General features: G+C 38.3%; 1 protein-coding gene across 18 annotated transcripts in view; it reads right to left on the bottom strand.

Annotated features, from left to right (window-relative positions):
• The window catches only part of CADPS2 (calcium dependent secretion activator 2), a 586,770-nt gene that overhangs the window by 93,468 nt on the left and 476,665 nt on the right, over nt 1-16,637 (bottom strand). For 12 of the 18 annotated variants that reach the window (XM_045846981.1, XM_045847023.1, XM_045846989.1 and 9 more), the window contains 2 exons: nt 13,054-13,157; nt 11,487-11,495 (listed from right to left, as the gene is read on the bottom strand). In XM_045846981.1, coding sequence (XP_045702937.1) covers nt 11,487-11,495; nt 13,054-13,157 — 113 coding nt within the window. The remainder of the gene's footprint in view (nt 1-11,486; nt 11,496-13,053; nt 13,158-16,637) is intronic. The other 6 variants (XM_045847014.1, XM_045847037.1, XM_045847072.1 and 3 more) reach the window with 1 other exon arrangement.

The following is a 16,637-nucleotide window of genomic DNA, read 5'->3' as shown; positions in this document are numbered from 1 at the left end:
AAGCTTTAGGCAACCACTGTCTTTCAAAATAAAACTCAAGAGCTGCAGGTGGTTGAGAACATGGGGTCAATTCTACCCCTATCTTCTCTTCTTTTTTGCCACCACCCTGGGTGGCAATCATCCCACCCTGGGTTGGCAGTAAGAAGAGGGGTTGTCTAATTTTACTCCCTAGATTCCACCTTCATGAGACATGCCTGAGGCTCCACAACACCAGTCTCCAACAGGGAGGAGAAAACCCCTCTCAGAAATGCATCCTTCTGTAGAACACCAATCAAATGCCGTGATCATCTGGGTGATCATTTTCTTGGCCTTAATGCTAAGCCACTAATTCGTGTACATGACATGGCAGAGGCAGAAGGCAATGTTTAATTTGATTGAGAGGGAAACAAAACAAAACTTCATTGCAATCCTTTAGCCATTCCATTTATACCAAATTTATAACCGTAAGTATTGTATAATTAAAACAATATATGAGGCAGGGTAGGCTAACAATACTTTGAAAGCTGTGTTTACCAAATGTGGTTGAAAACAGTGGCAGGTAAGAATGAACCCTGAAACAGAGCAGAGTATTGAGTTTTTGAACTTAGTGATGTGACTTGAGTAATCATGGGCAAATCAATCCTCTGGGTGGGCTTCTACTTCTTTATCTACAAATTGTCAGTAACAATACCTGCCTTGGAGTTGTGAAAATTCAGTGACTATGAAAAATTTCTTGCTGTATAAAAGTAAAACAAACAAACACACAAAAAATCACCATAAAATTAAACATTATCAGTAATTACAGAACTGAGTTGAGGGCAGCAGGAAGATGGTGGAGAAATGAATGGAAGTCACACTAACCTCCTCACAGGACCAATCTGAAATTACAACCAAATTGTGGAGAAATCACCCAGAACAAACAACTGAACAATAGCAAGAGAGAAGCCTTATAACCTTGGACATACAGAAGAATCAGCTTCAGCAAAACCTGACTGGTAAGGAGTATGGTGGAGACTTAATAGGGCTGGCTGGATGCCCACAGGCAGCAGTGCCAGAGGGATAATTAAGCAGCTGGCTGGATTCCCCTGGGAAGAGTGGGGTCTAAACCCTAAGCTAGGATCCCCAGCCTAGAGCACCAGAGCCCAAAAAGTACACAAATAATTAAAAGTGGCAAAAAGTGGCAGGGTTGCTCTTTGCCAGAGATGGACAGCTGGAGATGCAAAGAGCCGTTTAAAGGGCCAACACAAAAATTTTCATTTTCAGCCACTTACCCACGGCTCCAGCAAAGGTGCGGGCCAAGTGGGCTGAAAACACCTGAGGAAAGACTGGGGATGGAAGCTTTGGGTAGAGAGCTGAGAAAGTGGACACCAGGATCCAGGTGCTGAGTCATCCCCCATGTGGCAACAGCCATCATGCTTAGGCAGACCACTCCCCTCCAAGCAGCAACAGCCTGAGGGGAAAGAACAACATGGACCCCAGGAAGGATTTGCCCTGCCCTATGGTGCTTAAACCTGACTGCTGAGTGCAAAGTGACTAGATTAACAACTGAAGGAGACAGCTGCAGAGAGTAGATCCTTGGAAATCTTGAACTGGCTGCCTAAGGTCAGGCGGAATCAATATCTGACATCACCAGAGGTGGATCCAGAAAGAAAAAAACAATGGTAAACACTAGAGGCTATTGAGATGAAGTCCACTGTGGTCTTCTCTATGATTTGTGATATTTCTTTCCTGCATGGCTTTTTAACACTCAGTTCTTGTCCTTTAAGTCTGTACATATTAAGTCACTAGTGTATTTATAGTGTATTTCAATTTACATATTTTGCTCCTTCCTTTTCTTACTCCAATTTACCTTCTTTTTTCTCTCAATATTTTCATTTTAAATTCTGTTTTCTCTATTGCTACAACTTGTTCCTATTCCTCACTCTTACTATTTCTCTCCCATCCAGACATACAAAAGCAATTATCTTGTCAATGGCCATCTCACATCCTTTTCCTCCTACTCTTAAAATACCCACATTCTCTTTTCACCTTTAGAAATCTTTGATAGCTGGTTGTGGGTAGGGTAGCTGTTGTTGCACTGTTCTCAATTTTATCTCTAGATCTTCATTAATTTTGTATTTCAAAGATCAAATTTTACTGGTTCCCTCTCCTACTCTTTTTTTCATCTCAAATTTTTAATTTTGTCCTGTCTTAGCCTCTTTTTTTATTATATTTCTCTTTCCTCCTGCCCTTTTAGTTTTCTTCTGCTTGTTTTCTTCTTTTTTCTTTTTCCTTTTATCTCAAATTTTAGTTTTTCTCTGTCTAAGCCTGGTTTTTGTTCCTTGCTCTTAGTATTCCCTATCATTTAAAAATCACTTCCCATTCCTCTAGAAATCTCTTAAGTTTTTCTTTATTTCTTTTTCCCCTCTTATTTCCATACTATTTATATTATTTTTTGCTCATTTGTTATTGATAGTGCTGTGGTGAATCTTTCTCTCCAGCTTGACTCGTATATTTTTTATTATTTATTTACTTTATTCCTTTTTTCCTTTCATTTTATTTTACTTTAATTTCTGTTTAAACCTAATACTATATGCTTCCTTTCTCATACTCCATTCCACATTCTTCATTCCCTTTTTTATTTATGATGTAAATTTTACTTTCTCTTTTCGTATTACTCTGACTCCCAACTCTTATTAGTGCTCCGCCCTCACCCTCTCAAAATCATTTTTCTTTCAGTAGATCATCTCATATTCACTCCTGTTTATTATAACAGTCTTAATCTCTTTACACCCATATTAATACTCCTTCACTTGCTGTTGATAGTGGGATTGACAGGGTGGCAGGGGAGTTACTTTTGTGGGTATGGGTTTGTTTCCTGGGCTTTGTGGTTTTGTTCTGGCAGCACCTGCACAATAGCATACAAGACATGGTGGATGGAGTGACCCATCAAAGACCCAACAACAATCAAAACCCAAATACATACACAGAGACAACAGAAATGGCATAAAGGACATTCCAAGAGCATCAAGTTCAGGAGATCAAGGGGACTGCACTACTGAATCTCACAGGTATCCTACCATAAAAGTTCACACCACAAACTCAGGGAGTCAAAACAGATCAATTTAAGAAGCAGAAGCAAACAAGAAGAATTTCCTCTAAAATGGGGGGTCAAAGAAAGAACCCCCAATAGAGAGGAAAGGAGGAATTCTCAGAAAGAGTGCTAAATGAAATAGAGGCAAGTCAACTATCAGATATTGAGTTTAAAACAATAGTTATAAGGAAGCTCAATGAGTTCAGTGAGAATAACCAAAAACTATAGGGAAACCACAAGGAACTTACTGCAAACTATATCAGCATGAAAAATGACATAGAAACAATCAACAAGGGCCAGGAGAAAATAAAGAATACAATTTCTGAATTGAAGAACACAACAGAAGAAATAAAAAAACATGATAGATGAAGCAGAAGATTGAATCAGTGAACTGGAGGACAAGGTAGAAAAAAACTCCCAGAAAAAACATGAAAAGGAAAAAAGACTTAAAAAGAACAGAGAGGTGTTAGGAGAACTATAGGACAACATGATATGTAATAATATCTGTATAATAAAGATACCAGAAGGAGAAGAAGAGCAAGGGACAGAAAACCTGTTTGAAAAAGTAATGATGGAAAACTTCCCTAATTTGATGACAGAAAAGGTCACACAAATCTAGGAAACAGAGAGGGTCCCAATCAAGAGGAACCCAAAGACTCCCGCTCCAAGATAAATCATAATTAAAATGACAAAATTCCAAAACAAAGAGAGAATCTTAAAGGCTGGAAGGGAGAAAGAGGAAGTAACATATGAGGGAGCCCTGATGAGGCTACCAGCTGACTTCTCAACAGAAACACTACAAGCCAGAAGGGAAAGGCAAGAAATGTTCAAGTAATGAAAAGCAAAGGCCTGCAACCAAGACTACTCAACCCAGCAAGGCTCTCAATTGAAATGGAAGGCCAAAAAAGAAGCCTCCTGGACAAAAGAAGGCTAAAAGAATACACCAAACCAGCATGGCAAGGTGTGCTAAAGGGACTGCTTTAAGAGGAGGAAGAAAAAGAGTGAGAGAGAGAGGAGCACAGGTACACAGGTGGAAGAATGGCAATGAATAGTACCTATCAATAATAACCCTAAGCATAAATGGATTAAATGCTCCAATCAAAAGACATGGGGTAACTGAATGGATAATAAAACATGACCCACACATATGCTGCCTATAAGAGACTCACCTCAGGCCCTGGCTGGCGTAGCTCAGTGGATTGAGCGCAGGCTGCGAACCAAAGTGTTGCAGGTTCGATTCCCAGTCAGGGCACATGCCTGGGTTGCAGGCCATGACCCCCAGCAACCGCACATTGATATTTCTCTCTCTCTCTTTCTCCCTCTCTTACCTCTCTAAAAATAAATAAATAAAATCCTTTAAAAAAAAAAGAGAGAGACCCACCTCAGAACAAAAGACTTACACAGACTAAAAGTGAAGGGTTGGAAAAGAATATTCAAGCAAACGGGGGAAGAAAAGCTAGGGTAGCAATACTTATATCAGACAAAATAGACTTCAAAACAAAGACCAAAAAGGAGACACAGAAGGACACTTCATAACACTCAAGGGAAGAATCCATCAAGAAGACATTAATATTGTAAACATATATGCACCCAACATAGGAGCACCCAAATATATAAGGAAAACCCTAGAGGACTTCAAGAAAGATATAGATAGCAACACACTTATAGTAGGGGTTTTTAACATCCTACTATCAACAATGGATAGATCCTCCAAACAAAATAACAAGGATATTGTGGAACTGAATGATGCCTTAGATTATATGAACTTAACTGATACATATATATAGAACCTTTCATCCCAAAGAAGCAAAATGTACATTCTTTTCAAATGCACATGGAATATTTTCAAAGCTAGACCACATGAAGAGACACAAAACAAGCCTCAAGAGAATCAAGAAAATTGAAATCCTATCAAGCATTTTGTCAGGCCACAAGGACTTGAAGCTAGAAACCAACCTCAAGCAAAAAACTCAAAAATACTCAAACTCATTGAGACTGAGTAGCATACTATTAAACAATGAATTGGTTAACAATGAGATCAAGGAAGAAATCAAAACATTTCTGGAAACAAACGAAAATGAATATAGGACAGCCCCAAACCTATGAAACACAGCAAAGATAGTCTTGAGAGAGACGTTCATAGCAATACAGGCCTACCTACAAAAGATAGAAACATTTCAAATAAACAACCTAACCCTCCATCTACAAGAAATGGAAGAACAACAACAAATTCAAGAGCGAGTAGAAGGATGAAAATAATCAAGATCATAGCAGAATTAAATGTCATAGAGAATAAAAGAACAATTCAAAGTATCAATAAATCCAGGAGCTTGTTCTTTGAAAAGATAAACAAAACTAACAAGCCTTTAATCAGATTTATCAAGAAAAAAAAGGGAGAGGACCGAAATAAATAAAATCAGAAATGAATGAGGAGAGATTACAACTGATACCACAGAAATAGGGAGGATAGTAAGAAATCACTATACAACTATATGCCAAGAAATATGAAAACCAAGGTGAAATGGACAAATTTCTAAAGAACTATAATTTTCCAAAACTGAATGAAGAATCAGAAAGCCTGAACAGACTGATAACAGCTGATGAAATTGAAGTAGTAATAAAAAAGCTCCTGTCACACAAAAGCCCTGGACTAGACAGTTTCACAGGAGAATTTTATAAAACATTTAAGGAAGAGCTAACCCCTATCCTTCATAGACTATTCCAAAACATCCGAGAAGAGGGAAGATTCCCAAATGATTTTTATGATGCCAACATCATCCTAATTCCAAAATCAGATAAAGACAGAAGAAAGAAAACTACAGTCCAATACTGCTGATGAACATAGTTGCTAAAATTTTCAACAAAATATTGGCAAACCTCACCCAGCAATACATTAAAAAGATTATACACCATGATCCAGTGGGATTCATCGCAGGGATGCAAGGATGGTACAATATTTGCATATCAACAAATATAATACATCACATAAACTAAAGGAAAGAAAAAAATTACATAATCATATCAATAGATGTGGAAAAAGCATTTAATAAGGTACAGCACCCATTTATGACAAAAACTCAGCTCAGTGGGAATAGAATGAGCATTCCTCAACATAATGAAGGCCATATATGAGAAACATACAGCCAACATCATACTCAATGGGCAAAAGCTAAAAGCTTTCTTGCTAAGATCAGGAACAAGACAAGAATGTTTGCTTTTACCACTTCCATTCAACATAGTATTGGAAATCCTACCCATAGTTATCAGACAAGAAAAAGAAATAAAAGGCATCCGAATTGGAAAGGAAGAAGTGAAAGTGTCATTGTTGGCAGACAACATGATAGTGCACATAAAAAATCCTATAGACTCCACCAAAAAACTTCTTGATTTAATAAATGAATTTGGCAAAACAGCAGGATTCAAAGTCAATATTAAAAATCAAAGCCATTTTTGTATACCAACCATGAAACATCAGAAACAGAAATCAGGAAAAAATCCCATTTGCTATAGTAATAAGAAAAATAAGTACCTAGGAGTAAACCTAACCAAAGAGGTAAAAGAGCTGTACTCAAAAAACTATACAACTCTGAAGAAAGAAATTAAGAAAGACACAAATAAATGAAAGCATACACCGTGTCCATGGATTAGAAGAACTAACATCATCAAAATGTCCATACTACCCAAAGCAATTTATACGTTCACTACAATCCTTATTAAAATGCCAATGGCATATTTCACAGATATACAACAAACATTTCAACAATTTATATGGAACTGTAAATGACCCAAAAAAGCTTCACCAATTTTGAGAAGGAAGAACAAAGTAGGAGATATTACCATACCTGACATCAAACTACATTACAAGGCCATGGTCATCAAAACAGTCTGGTACTGGCATAAAAACAGACATGCAGAGCAATGGAACAGAACAGAGATCCCAGAAATAAACCCGAGTCTCTATGGTCAATTAATATTTGACAAAGGGGACAGAAGCATAACATGGAGTAAAAATAGCCTCCTCAACAAATGGTGTTGTGAGATCTGGGTAGCTACATGAAAAAATGAAACTTGACCTCCCACTTATACCATATACAAAAATAAACTCAAGATAGATAAAAGACTTAAAAATAAGTCACAACACCATAAAAGTCCTAGATGAGAACATAGGCAGGAAAAGGTAGTCCTCAGATATTCCATGCAGCAGTATTTTCATTGATATGTCCCCTAGAGCAAGAGACATAAAGGAAAGAATAAACAAATGGGACTTCATCAAAATAAAAAGTTTCTGCATGGCTAATGAAAACATCAGCAAAATGAAAGGGGAACAACTATATGTGAAAACACATTTGCCAATGATACCTTGGACAAAGGTTTGATCTCCAAAATATATAAAGAACTCACATGACTCTATTCCAGGAAGACAAACAATCCAATTAAAAAATGGGCAAAGGACCTGAACAGACACTTCTCCAGGGAGGACACATTGAGGGCCCAGAGATATATGCAAGTATGTTCAGTATCACTAGACATCAGAGAGATGCAAACTAAAACCACAATGAGATACCACTTTACACCAGTCAGAATGGCCATCATAAACAAATCAACAAACAACAAGTGCTGGTGAGGTTGTGGAGAAAAGGGAACCCTAGTGCACTGTTGGTGGGAATGCAGACTGCTGCAGCCACTGTGGAAAACAGTATGGAATTTCTTCAAAAAATTTAAACGGAACTGCATTTTGACCCTGCAATTCCACTGATGAGATTATACCCTAAGAATCCTGAACCACTAATTCAAAAGATCCTATGCACTCCAATGTTCATAGCAGCACATGCTGGAAGTAACCTAGGTGCCCATCAATAAATGAATGAATCAAAAACTATGGTACATTTACACAGTGGAATACTATGCAGCATAAGAAAGGAGCTCCTACCATTTGCAACAGCATGGATGGAACTAGAGAGCATTATGCTAAAGTGAAGTAAGCCAAGTGGTGAAATACAAATACCACATGATCTCACCTATAAGTGGAAACTATTCAACAAAACAAACAAGCAAGCAAAGTATAACCAGAGACATTGAAATAAAGAAGTGATAGTACCCAGAGGGGAGTGACAAAGGGGATAACAGGGGGAAGAAGGGAAAGGGTCATCAAGAAACAGGTATAAAGGACCCATGTACAAAGCCAAGGGGGAAAGGATCGAGTGGGTAGGGATGGGTTGGTGGGGGGAAGTGGTGGCAGGAAAATGGAGACAACTGTACTTGAACAACAATAAAAAATGATAAAAAAAAGAAAGAAGAAAGAACCGAGTTGAAATTCATATAGATCTTACAATGTGAGTTTAGATATTTTAAAAATAATAATGTTCAACATGAATTAAATAGTTTTTATGGATCATGTCCTGTTCTAAAGGCTTTTCATATGTTATCTTAACTCTCCACATAACCCTTTCAGATAGATGGTATAATTTTCTTATTTTATGTTATCAAACTCAAATTAAATAACTTGCCCAAGTCATCTAGTTTACAGGTTACAGGTCAACTGACATGTGGAGAGCAAGCTTTTATGCAGATAGCCTCTTCTTGATTAACTATATCAAGAAGGTGGGACAAAGGTCGGTTTACAGTTGTTCGTATGGAAAAAGAACACAATATTAAGTAGTAATACAAGAATAAATTGTTTTTCTCATACAACTGTATGTATACATATATGTCTTTCTTCTTCCTTCCTTCCTTCCTTCCTTCCTTCCTTCCTTCCTTCCTTCCTTCCTTCCTTCCTTCCTTCCTTCCTTTCTTCCTACATTTTGCATATCACTCTATTGGTAATGCCCTCTGATTTTTTTCATATCACAGTATCTAATACGGTATAATTTCTTTTTGCCTTTTTTCATGTCTTTGAGTCTGAGGTTTTTGATTATGTTTACTTTCAAAATATAATTAAATTGATAATTTACAAAAAAAGGAGGATGCTTACATAAATAAAAACAGTGAATCTGATTTTGAAATGCATGATGTGCTTACTTTTTCCCCAAGAAAAACACCAATTGCAATCTTGCAGGTGATCTTGAAAGCTCTAGATACTTCAGGGTCTAGGGTAGACCCCTGCTCCCAACACACCCACGTGCACACAGCAACAGGATGCCGAGGGGCCAGCACCTAGAAACACTTATGCCACTTCAAGGAGCTGGTGGAATGGGCTAGAAACTTCAAGGGTAACAACTGAACTATTGTCAAACTCATCAAACAATTTTACAACTCTTTTGATTTACCAAAATCTCTCCCTAATTAGGTTCATATCTGAATATAAATATTGAAATAACTAAGTGAGATGATAATGTGAAAATACTTCAAAAACATATGTCAGGGTAACTATTCCTGTTACTATAGATTCACAAGTTAGTAAATGATTAACAAACATTGCTGATGTGTTATTTCTGCCTGTGCAATTTTGTTTGATAGTCATTGTTGCAAACAGAATCTCACCTCTGTGACTTAGGCATCTGAGAGCCACTTGCTGGTCACCTTCTTCTAAAGTGAGGCACATTTGTTGACCAGAGGCTACTCTAACCCCAAGCCTTAAGGAATGATGGTTTATCTCACTGGCTATCTAGATATAAATATTATGTAATTACAATTTATTCAACTGTTGAGATTACTGTAACTTAGTAGTAGGTAGTGAACAGATACCTCGTTCATGAACAATCATTAAGATGCTCCTTAGGTGTGCATGATAATGAAGAGGAATAAGGACACAAAGAAGCGAAAACAAATGGCAAAAAATCTCTTTGGACTAGAATTCATCCAGAACCCCGATCTGGTTCAGATATGGAGTTCATGGAGGTGAGCAATATGCAGATGTGCGTGTCCACAGTGAACTCCTTTCTCCGTCCTCCTCTGTCGCTGGAGCTGCCTGCGACACAGCCAGCTGGTGTGCAGCACGAATCACGATCTGCAGGGAACTGTTAGCTCTCTCGCTGCAAATACCAAAGTACTGCCAAACACCCTTCTTGCCTGCAATGTCATTGATGTGGTAGACAATCTTATACTTAAAACATTTTAGGGACCTTAACCAATGACTAAATCAGTTATTCTGCTGGAATAATAAGCAACAACTTGAGCTGTGCTGTATTCTTCATGTTTGCTCCTTCGGCCCCAAAGCAGCCCATCTCCTTAGGCAGAGTCCTCAGACAGGAAGAGAGCAAGGAGAGGACGAACATGGTGGTCCTTTTCCCAAGTGGGAAAGGCCACCTCCAGCTCCTACCACAATCATCCCCTCCACATTTACATCCCTGCCATGATGCCCAGGGTCAACCCCGGACAGGACAACCTTCTGGCCACTCTATTTAAACCGAGAAACAACAGTGTGGTTCACGGGAAGAGTGCTCAGGTCTGGAGTGTGGCCTGTGTCTTCACCCACTCACTAACCAGCTGTGCCCCTCTGGCAAGCTGTGCAGCCTTTCTGGGTCTCAGCTTTCTTACCAGTAAAGTGGAGTATGTGGAGAGGGTGGGCTGGTGAGAACCCAGAGCTTTCCCACTGGCACATGGGACTTCACAGCATTGTGAAAGTAAGTAGCCTTTGGGTGGAGAGTTGTCAGATCAGTTTGCCTAAATTTCTGGTCAGTCTAGTCACCAAAATGTGCAGACAGCCTTAAAGATTATCCAGAAACGAGCTTAAGCTATCTTTCTAGAAAGAAATTTGGAAGACAAGCCTGAGAAGAGAGGTCGAGAGGCCTTCAGAGAGAAGCGAGGACTGTCTCATAAGTAACTTACTGTCAAAGATCTGAAGGACAGGAAACCTACTTTGCTGAGAAACTGCTGAAGGGTAGAAACAATGTCTCAGAGGCTGATACGTTGTTATAAAATAAATTGCCACTGTGAAAAGGAGGGGACTGAAAATAAAAGAAGCTGACACACGAGCCACTTGAAGGTCTCTCTGAGCCAAAACATTAACCTCTACCAAGGGGGCTGGGCTAGGTTCCCCTTCATGGGGGAAAGAGCCTCTACTTGAGTAGCCAGAAAAAGAAATATTAGTGTAGAGTGCAGTCCACCAATTCATAATGCCAATGACTTTGGAATCAGATCAGTTCACTCTCCAATATTGTTCAGAGAAAAAGATTGATCTTCTGGTGGAAAAAAGAAAAAAGCCCCCCCCCAAAAAAAACCCCACAACAACAAATAAATAAAACCCAAACATTAAAATCCTCTCAGGTGGCCTTTACTTAGATGGCCAGTAATAATTATGCATGCATTTATTAATAAGACATATTCAGAGATATACTACAATAAAGATTAACCTATTCAAAGAAATAGTCTTTAATTCCAAAGAGAGGAACTAAGTTGGCTTTAAAATGAACTATTATCAAAGCGAGGTCTAGCTTATCTTCACTAAAAGTTATTTATTCAATGCTATAAAAATAGTGGAAACAATTTCACGTACCTCTCTTCCCTGAGGGATTCCAAGAATTTGGAAGCATTGTAGAAGGGAGAAATGCCATGGTGTTACAAAATTACAAAGCATTTTAAAAAGAGATCATTATAGTAGTTCTATATTTCAGCATATAGCAGAGTAATATTTATGAGTTATGATTATCACTTTTCAATAAGATCTACTCAAATTTTGCAGACCAGAGAATAAATAACATTTACATTTTAATTGTGCTTGGATATATCACATTCTAACAAGTACTTAGTGGTTGTGTAGAGTACATAAAACTTATTAATACATTTAATATAAAACATTGTTATTATTTTTATTAGTAGAGGAACATTAAATGTGATTTTTCTGAAATGCATGAGAATATTTGATCAACCTGTTTAGGTGAAATACGCTGCAATTGGATCTCCAATTATAATTTTTTAAAATTCAAAAAGATCTAATACTCTGACAATAATGCTTTTTAAGAAAAGACAAAGAAAACACATGCATATATTTTATCATAAATCCATTTTCATTGTATCATAGCAATAGTACTGGCCTAGAAAATATCCTCCTGGGAATTAATTTCAAATTATTGAAGCAGCTGTTTCTTCAGTTTAAAATAAAATATCCATAACAAGTTCACACATGACAGATGCAAGGTAAAAACTAAATTCCACAGTGTGAGCTAAAAGCAGATGTTTTGAATGATCATATTTATCACCAGATACAATAAATCTTAGTTACCTACAGTAATGTTTCATGAGTACACTTTTCCAAGAATTTGCTTCAAATATACTTCATGTAGTTTCTTATATTTTGAAGAACTAGGCTTCATTAAATATAAATACTCTGTAAATTCTTATGTATCTGGTTTTCTTTAATTCTCACTTATTTCATACACTCACTCAAGAATAAAAGAGCTATTAGGGCAATGAAATTTAACATATATATTTAATTCCACATATTTCTCCCACCCAATACAAAGTCAGGGAACACTTAAAAAAAATAAACTCATGACTACCAGAAAGAGTGAGACCTTTAAGTCTTAGAATAAGCAGTTTGCCTGGTGAATGACCACTCCATGTTTTAGTGAATACTAATATATAATTAGAACATCTAAAATGTATGAACAATGCAGGTTTAGTGAAAATCTAAAGTAAAGTTTGATGGTAAGAGCAAAAGAGCAAAAGCTATGAGTGTCTTCCATTTGATATTATTATCTTCACACTGACTGACATTTCTGGACTCAAGCGATCACAGCCTGGGGGAAGGGCAAGTGATCTGGCATCACAAGAGAAAGGGGTTCGGGTTCCAGCTTTGCGTCTGACTAGTTGTGCATTGTTAGCAGATCCCATGGGCTCTCCCATGCTCCCCACAGCAGGGCTGTTGTCAGGGAAGATATTACATTATTACACATATCCTTTGTAAGATACAGGATTTGTATTTATAGGCCATGTTTTTGGTTTTCTGCAGGTAAATGGCCTGGTGTGTTTCCAAGTCCATGGGCAGGCCACTTCTTCAGTGTTGTCCCACCATGGCAAAGCATCATGTGTAGCACTATAAAGCAGTAAAAATGAACCATCACCTCTGCATGATGCTCTTCATTTTGCTGTAAGACTTCAATGCAGAGCTCTGCTAGATGAAGAACTTCTTCCAGCTTTCTAGCAGGAGTTGCCTGGCTCATGGTCTCTATATTAAAAACAAATCATAATAATATTACCTTAAAGTAAAAAGCCAAACTTATTCCAAGATGTAATAACGAGATAAGGGTGTTAAAACAGAATGAGAAAGCCTATTTTTGAGAAATAAGAGATGCAATAAATATAAACAAATACATCCTTTGAAAAGAAAAACAGTTCACCAGATTGCAGAAAACATTTCACCCACAAAGCAATCACAGGGAACTACAAGTGCTTTGCCACATAATATATAAGAACTAACAGGTGCATCAGCACGTCAGATGCTCAACTTCTGCAACAAACAAGTTATAATTCTCCTCAAGGTCAGAAGCACAAAGAGAGCAGATACCACAGACTTTTCTTTCTCCCTCTATTGTGTTATCAATACAATACCATTCTTACCAGACTGAGTCATTCCTGGCATTAGCAAAACCCATGCTTTTTTGTTGCTATTTAAATTCCCAGCCTGACATGTCTATAGTTCATGTTGATCTTAAATTCAAGAAGTACAAAGTCACCTAAAACAACTCTGACAGCCTGCAATTAACTGATTTCCTCCCCTCCTTCTCTGCCCACCATCATTCCACCCCCACCCATTCTTCTAACTGAGGAGGTGCAGGGGCATTCTTAAAGTTGGGGGTTCTTTCAGCACTAATGCAAACTGGTATATAAAGGCCAGACCACAGTGAGATTAAACACAGCTACCAGAAATTCAGTATCACTGAAGGCAGAATAGTTGATTTAAGAGATACAACTAACTGGCAGAAATTAGAGGTGCCCTGTGTAATGGAACTGTTTCAAAATTGAATGTGGAGAATAGAGTTTCCAATAAGGTCATTAAAGACAAACACTGTCTTAGATTCATGGACCCTCTCTTTACTGCAGTAAGGAGGTTGTAAGGAGGGGAAATAAAATTTTCAGTAAAAGAGCTTTTTCTGTGGAACCCAAGGAATCATTTTTCTTTCTGCAATAGATCCGTTCCCTCAACTTCTTCCTATAATTTCAGCCTTAAATTTGGAGGAGTCTTCCCTTTGCTCTTCCTTTGCTCCCAAGGGACATAAAATGATGCCATCAAACACTGCTTATAGTCAGTGCTTGTTCATTAAATATGTACTATAAGCTTAGTCTAGGTCACAGTGTGATGTATATAGGGTTACCAGCCCCCAACCCTAGTACACATCCTACTAAATTCTCCTGCAGGAAGGAAAGCCATTGATAGGGATCAAAGAGTATTATGATTTTCCAGGAAAACGAGGCTGCAGAACACCATATCCTTGAGTGCACCCACAGTGTTCTTAGTTTTGGGGAGTAGGAGAAAGTGTAAGATGTGTCCCTGATGCTGAACAACTCGACTCCAAAAGTCACTACTGAAAGGCACCTTAGCCATGAACTATCCTATCTTCCATCCATTTCACGAACACGTCAACATCCTCAAATAGGGATGAAGTCAAGGAAACTCATGACTTTGCACCACAGTCTGCTCCACTCCAGGCAGCTCCATTTATCACAGTTTGGTGAGGAAGACAAGACCTTTAAGAAAAGTCTGAAAACAGCATAAAGCAAATGTAATGGTGATGCAGAAATGTGAGAGTGCTGGGAGCAGCTAAATTTAGGGGGATATTAGCGGGAAGGTAAGCAGGACCCACAGTAGCACCCAAAGAAGTAAAAGGTGATCAGGGTAAGAGGAGGAGTTTCTAGGAATGTTTGTGTGACAGAGATGTGATGCATTCAGAAGAAGGTGATGAGGATGATGGTTATCGATGTTACCATTTATTAGGAACCAACTAATGTGTCAGACACAGTACCTGGAACTTCCCATGTGTTATCACTGATTTTTTAAAACACTTTTGTTCATTTTTTTGATCCATAAAACTCAGGAAACAAGCTTGGAGAGATAAAAATGCAACACCTAGTAAGTGGGGAGGTAAGACCTGAACTTCTGTGGGCTCTTATCACCTCTGCCTGGCAGGAGGAGCAGACACATGCTGGGCAATGATGATGGGTGCTGAGCCTGAGCTCGGGCTGTGGCAGGCTTTAAGTAGGACAATAAGTCGACTGGATGACTGCACCCTATAGCTAACCTGGGGCAAATGTTTCTCAGCAGGGCTTCAGAATTGATTTCTTGGTGAGGTTGTGTGACACGGATCTTGAGGGGCAGGTCTAGTCCTGTGGAGAGTTGGGGGAAGGTGGCAGTGAAAACAGAAAAGAAGAGGGAAGTGCAAGGACGCTTTGGAGAAAGAATAGGCAAGCCCTTGTGTAAGTGACTAGAAATTGCAACCGGAGACAAGAATGACCCTGAGGTTTGGAGCTACATGGCCCAGAGAATGATGATGCATGGTGGCTGAAACTTGGAAATGGGTCTTCAGTGCACCACCCCATATACAATTCAAGGACTAACTACCATATATGGTTAATAATTGTAAAATCTGTAGGCACAGGGAGTTAGGATATGTGGCTCTCCTGCCTGGAAAGCTTCTGGTCATTAACCAAGACCCAAGCTTGCTGCTATCCTAAGTGCGGGGCCTTCTCAAAGTTCTGGGGCTGAATGCTTTGCTCCTCATTCTGAGTTCTCTTGTAAAGGTGCAGAAACTGGGTCTCATTACCTTGTACTGTCAATACCTTAAAAAGGCTTTGGACAATGAAGAGCACTTCAGGAATGTTTACCGAGAATACAGGAGTATAATTCTGGGGAAAGGAATTTAAAAATAAAATCAATACCTAAATTATCTATTTCATTTAACTTTGTGTTGGACTACAGATAGCCCTTCTGTCGCCAGCTTGCCAAGGGCAGACTGCACGGCGAGTCCTCTGGTGAAACACAGCTGTAGTCTGAGAGCACTGTTCTCAAACTACTAAAAACTTTTTTGGAAAAGTGTTTTTCAAAATGATTTTTAATTCTTAGGAGCATTATACTTATTACACTTACCTTCCTGAGTTTCTCCATTGTTAGATTGAGGGTGTTGAATTAAGTTAAGGATTCTCAACCAAGGGGTTAGGGATAGGCTTTAGGGTGTCCTTGAACCCCTTAAAATTTTATGCTAATTTTCATGAGAGACAGATTATAACTGTCCGATTCTCAAAGTGGTCCAAAAGCAAGCAAATGCTAAGATACACTGAACCATATAATCTCTAACATTCCTTCTAGCTAAGAGATTCTATGATTCCTATAAGTCTAATATACTATTGGATTGTGTTATTTCAATATACTTATATATGTTTATAGCATGCACTTTTCATAAGAGGAAGACAACAAAATTTAATTGTGTTAATCACAGAAGAGGAACTTATTTCTCCTATATACTTAAGTACATTATTTACTGAATCCTACAACCATTCTATAAATTAGGGAATCCTGACCCTGTATCCAGATTAGGAAAAAGAATCTTAGGTTAGAGAAGGTTTCCAAGGTCATACAGACACTTGCTGAGATGGGACTCAAATCTTACCTCTGATGTCATGCAAGCATCAACAATACAATGACTTGAATTCT

Source organism: Phyllostomus hastatus, unplaced genomic scaffold (genome assembly GCF_019186645.2).
Source record: "Phyllostomus hastatus isolate PE091 unplaced genomic scaffold, TTU_PhHast_1.1 phas_contig_118, whole genome shotgun sequence".
Taxonomy (NCBI): Eukaryota; Metazoa; Chordata; class Mammalia; order Chiroptera; family Phyllostomidae; genus Phyllostomus; species Phyllostomus hastatus.
This window is presented reverse-complemented; position numbering and strand designations above follow the sequence as displayed.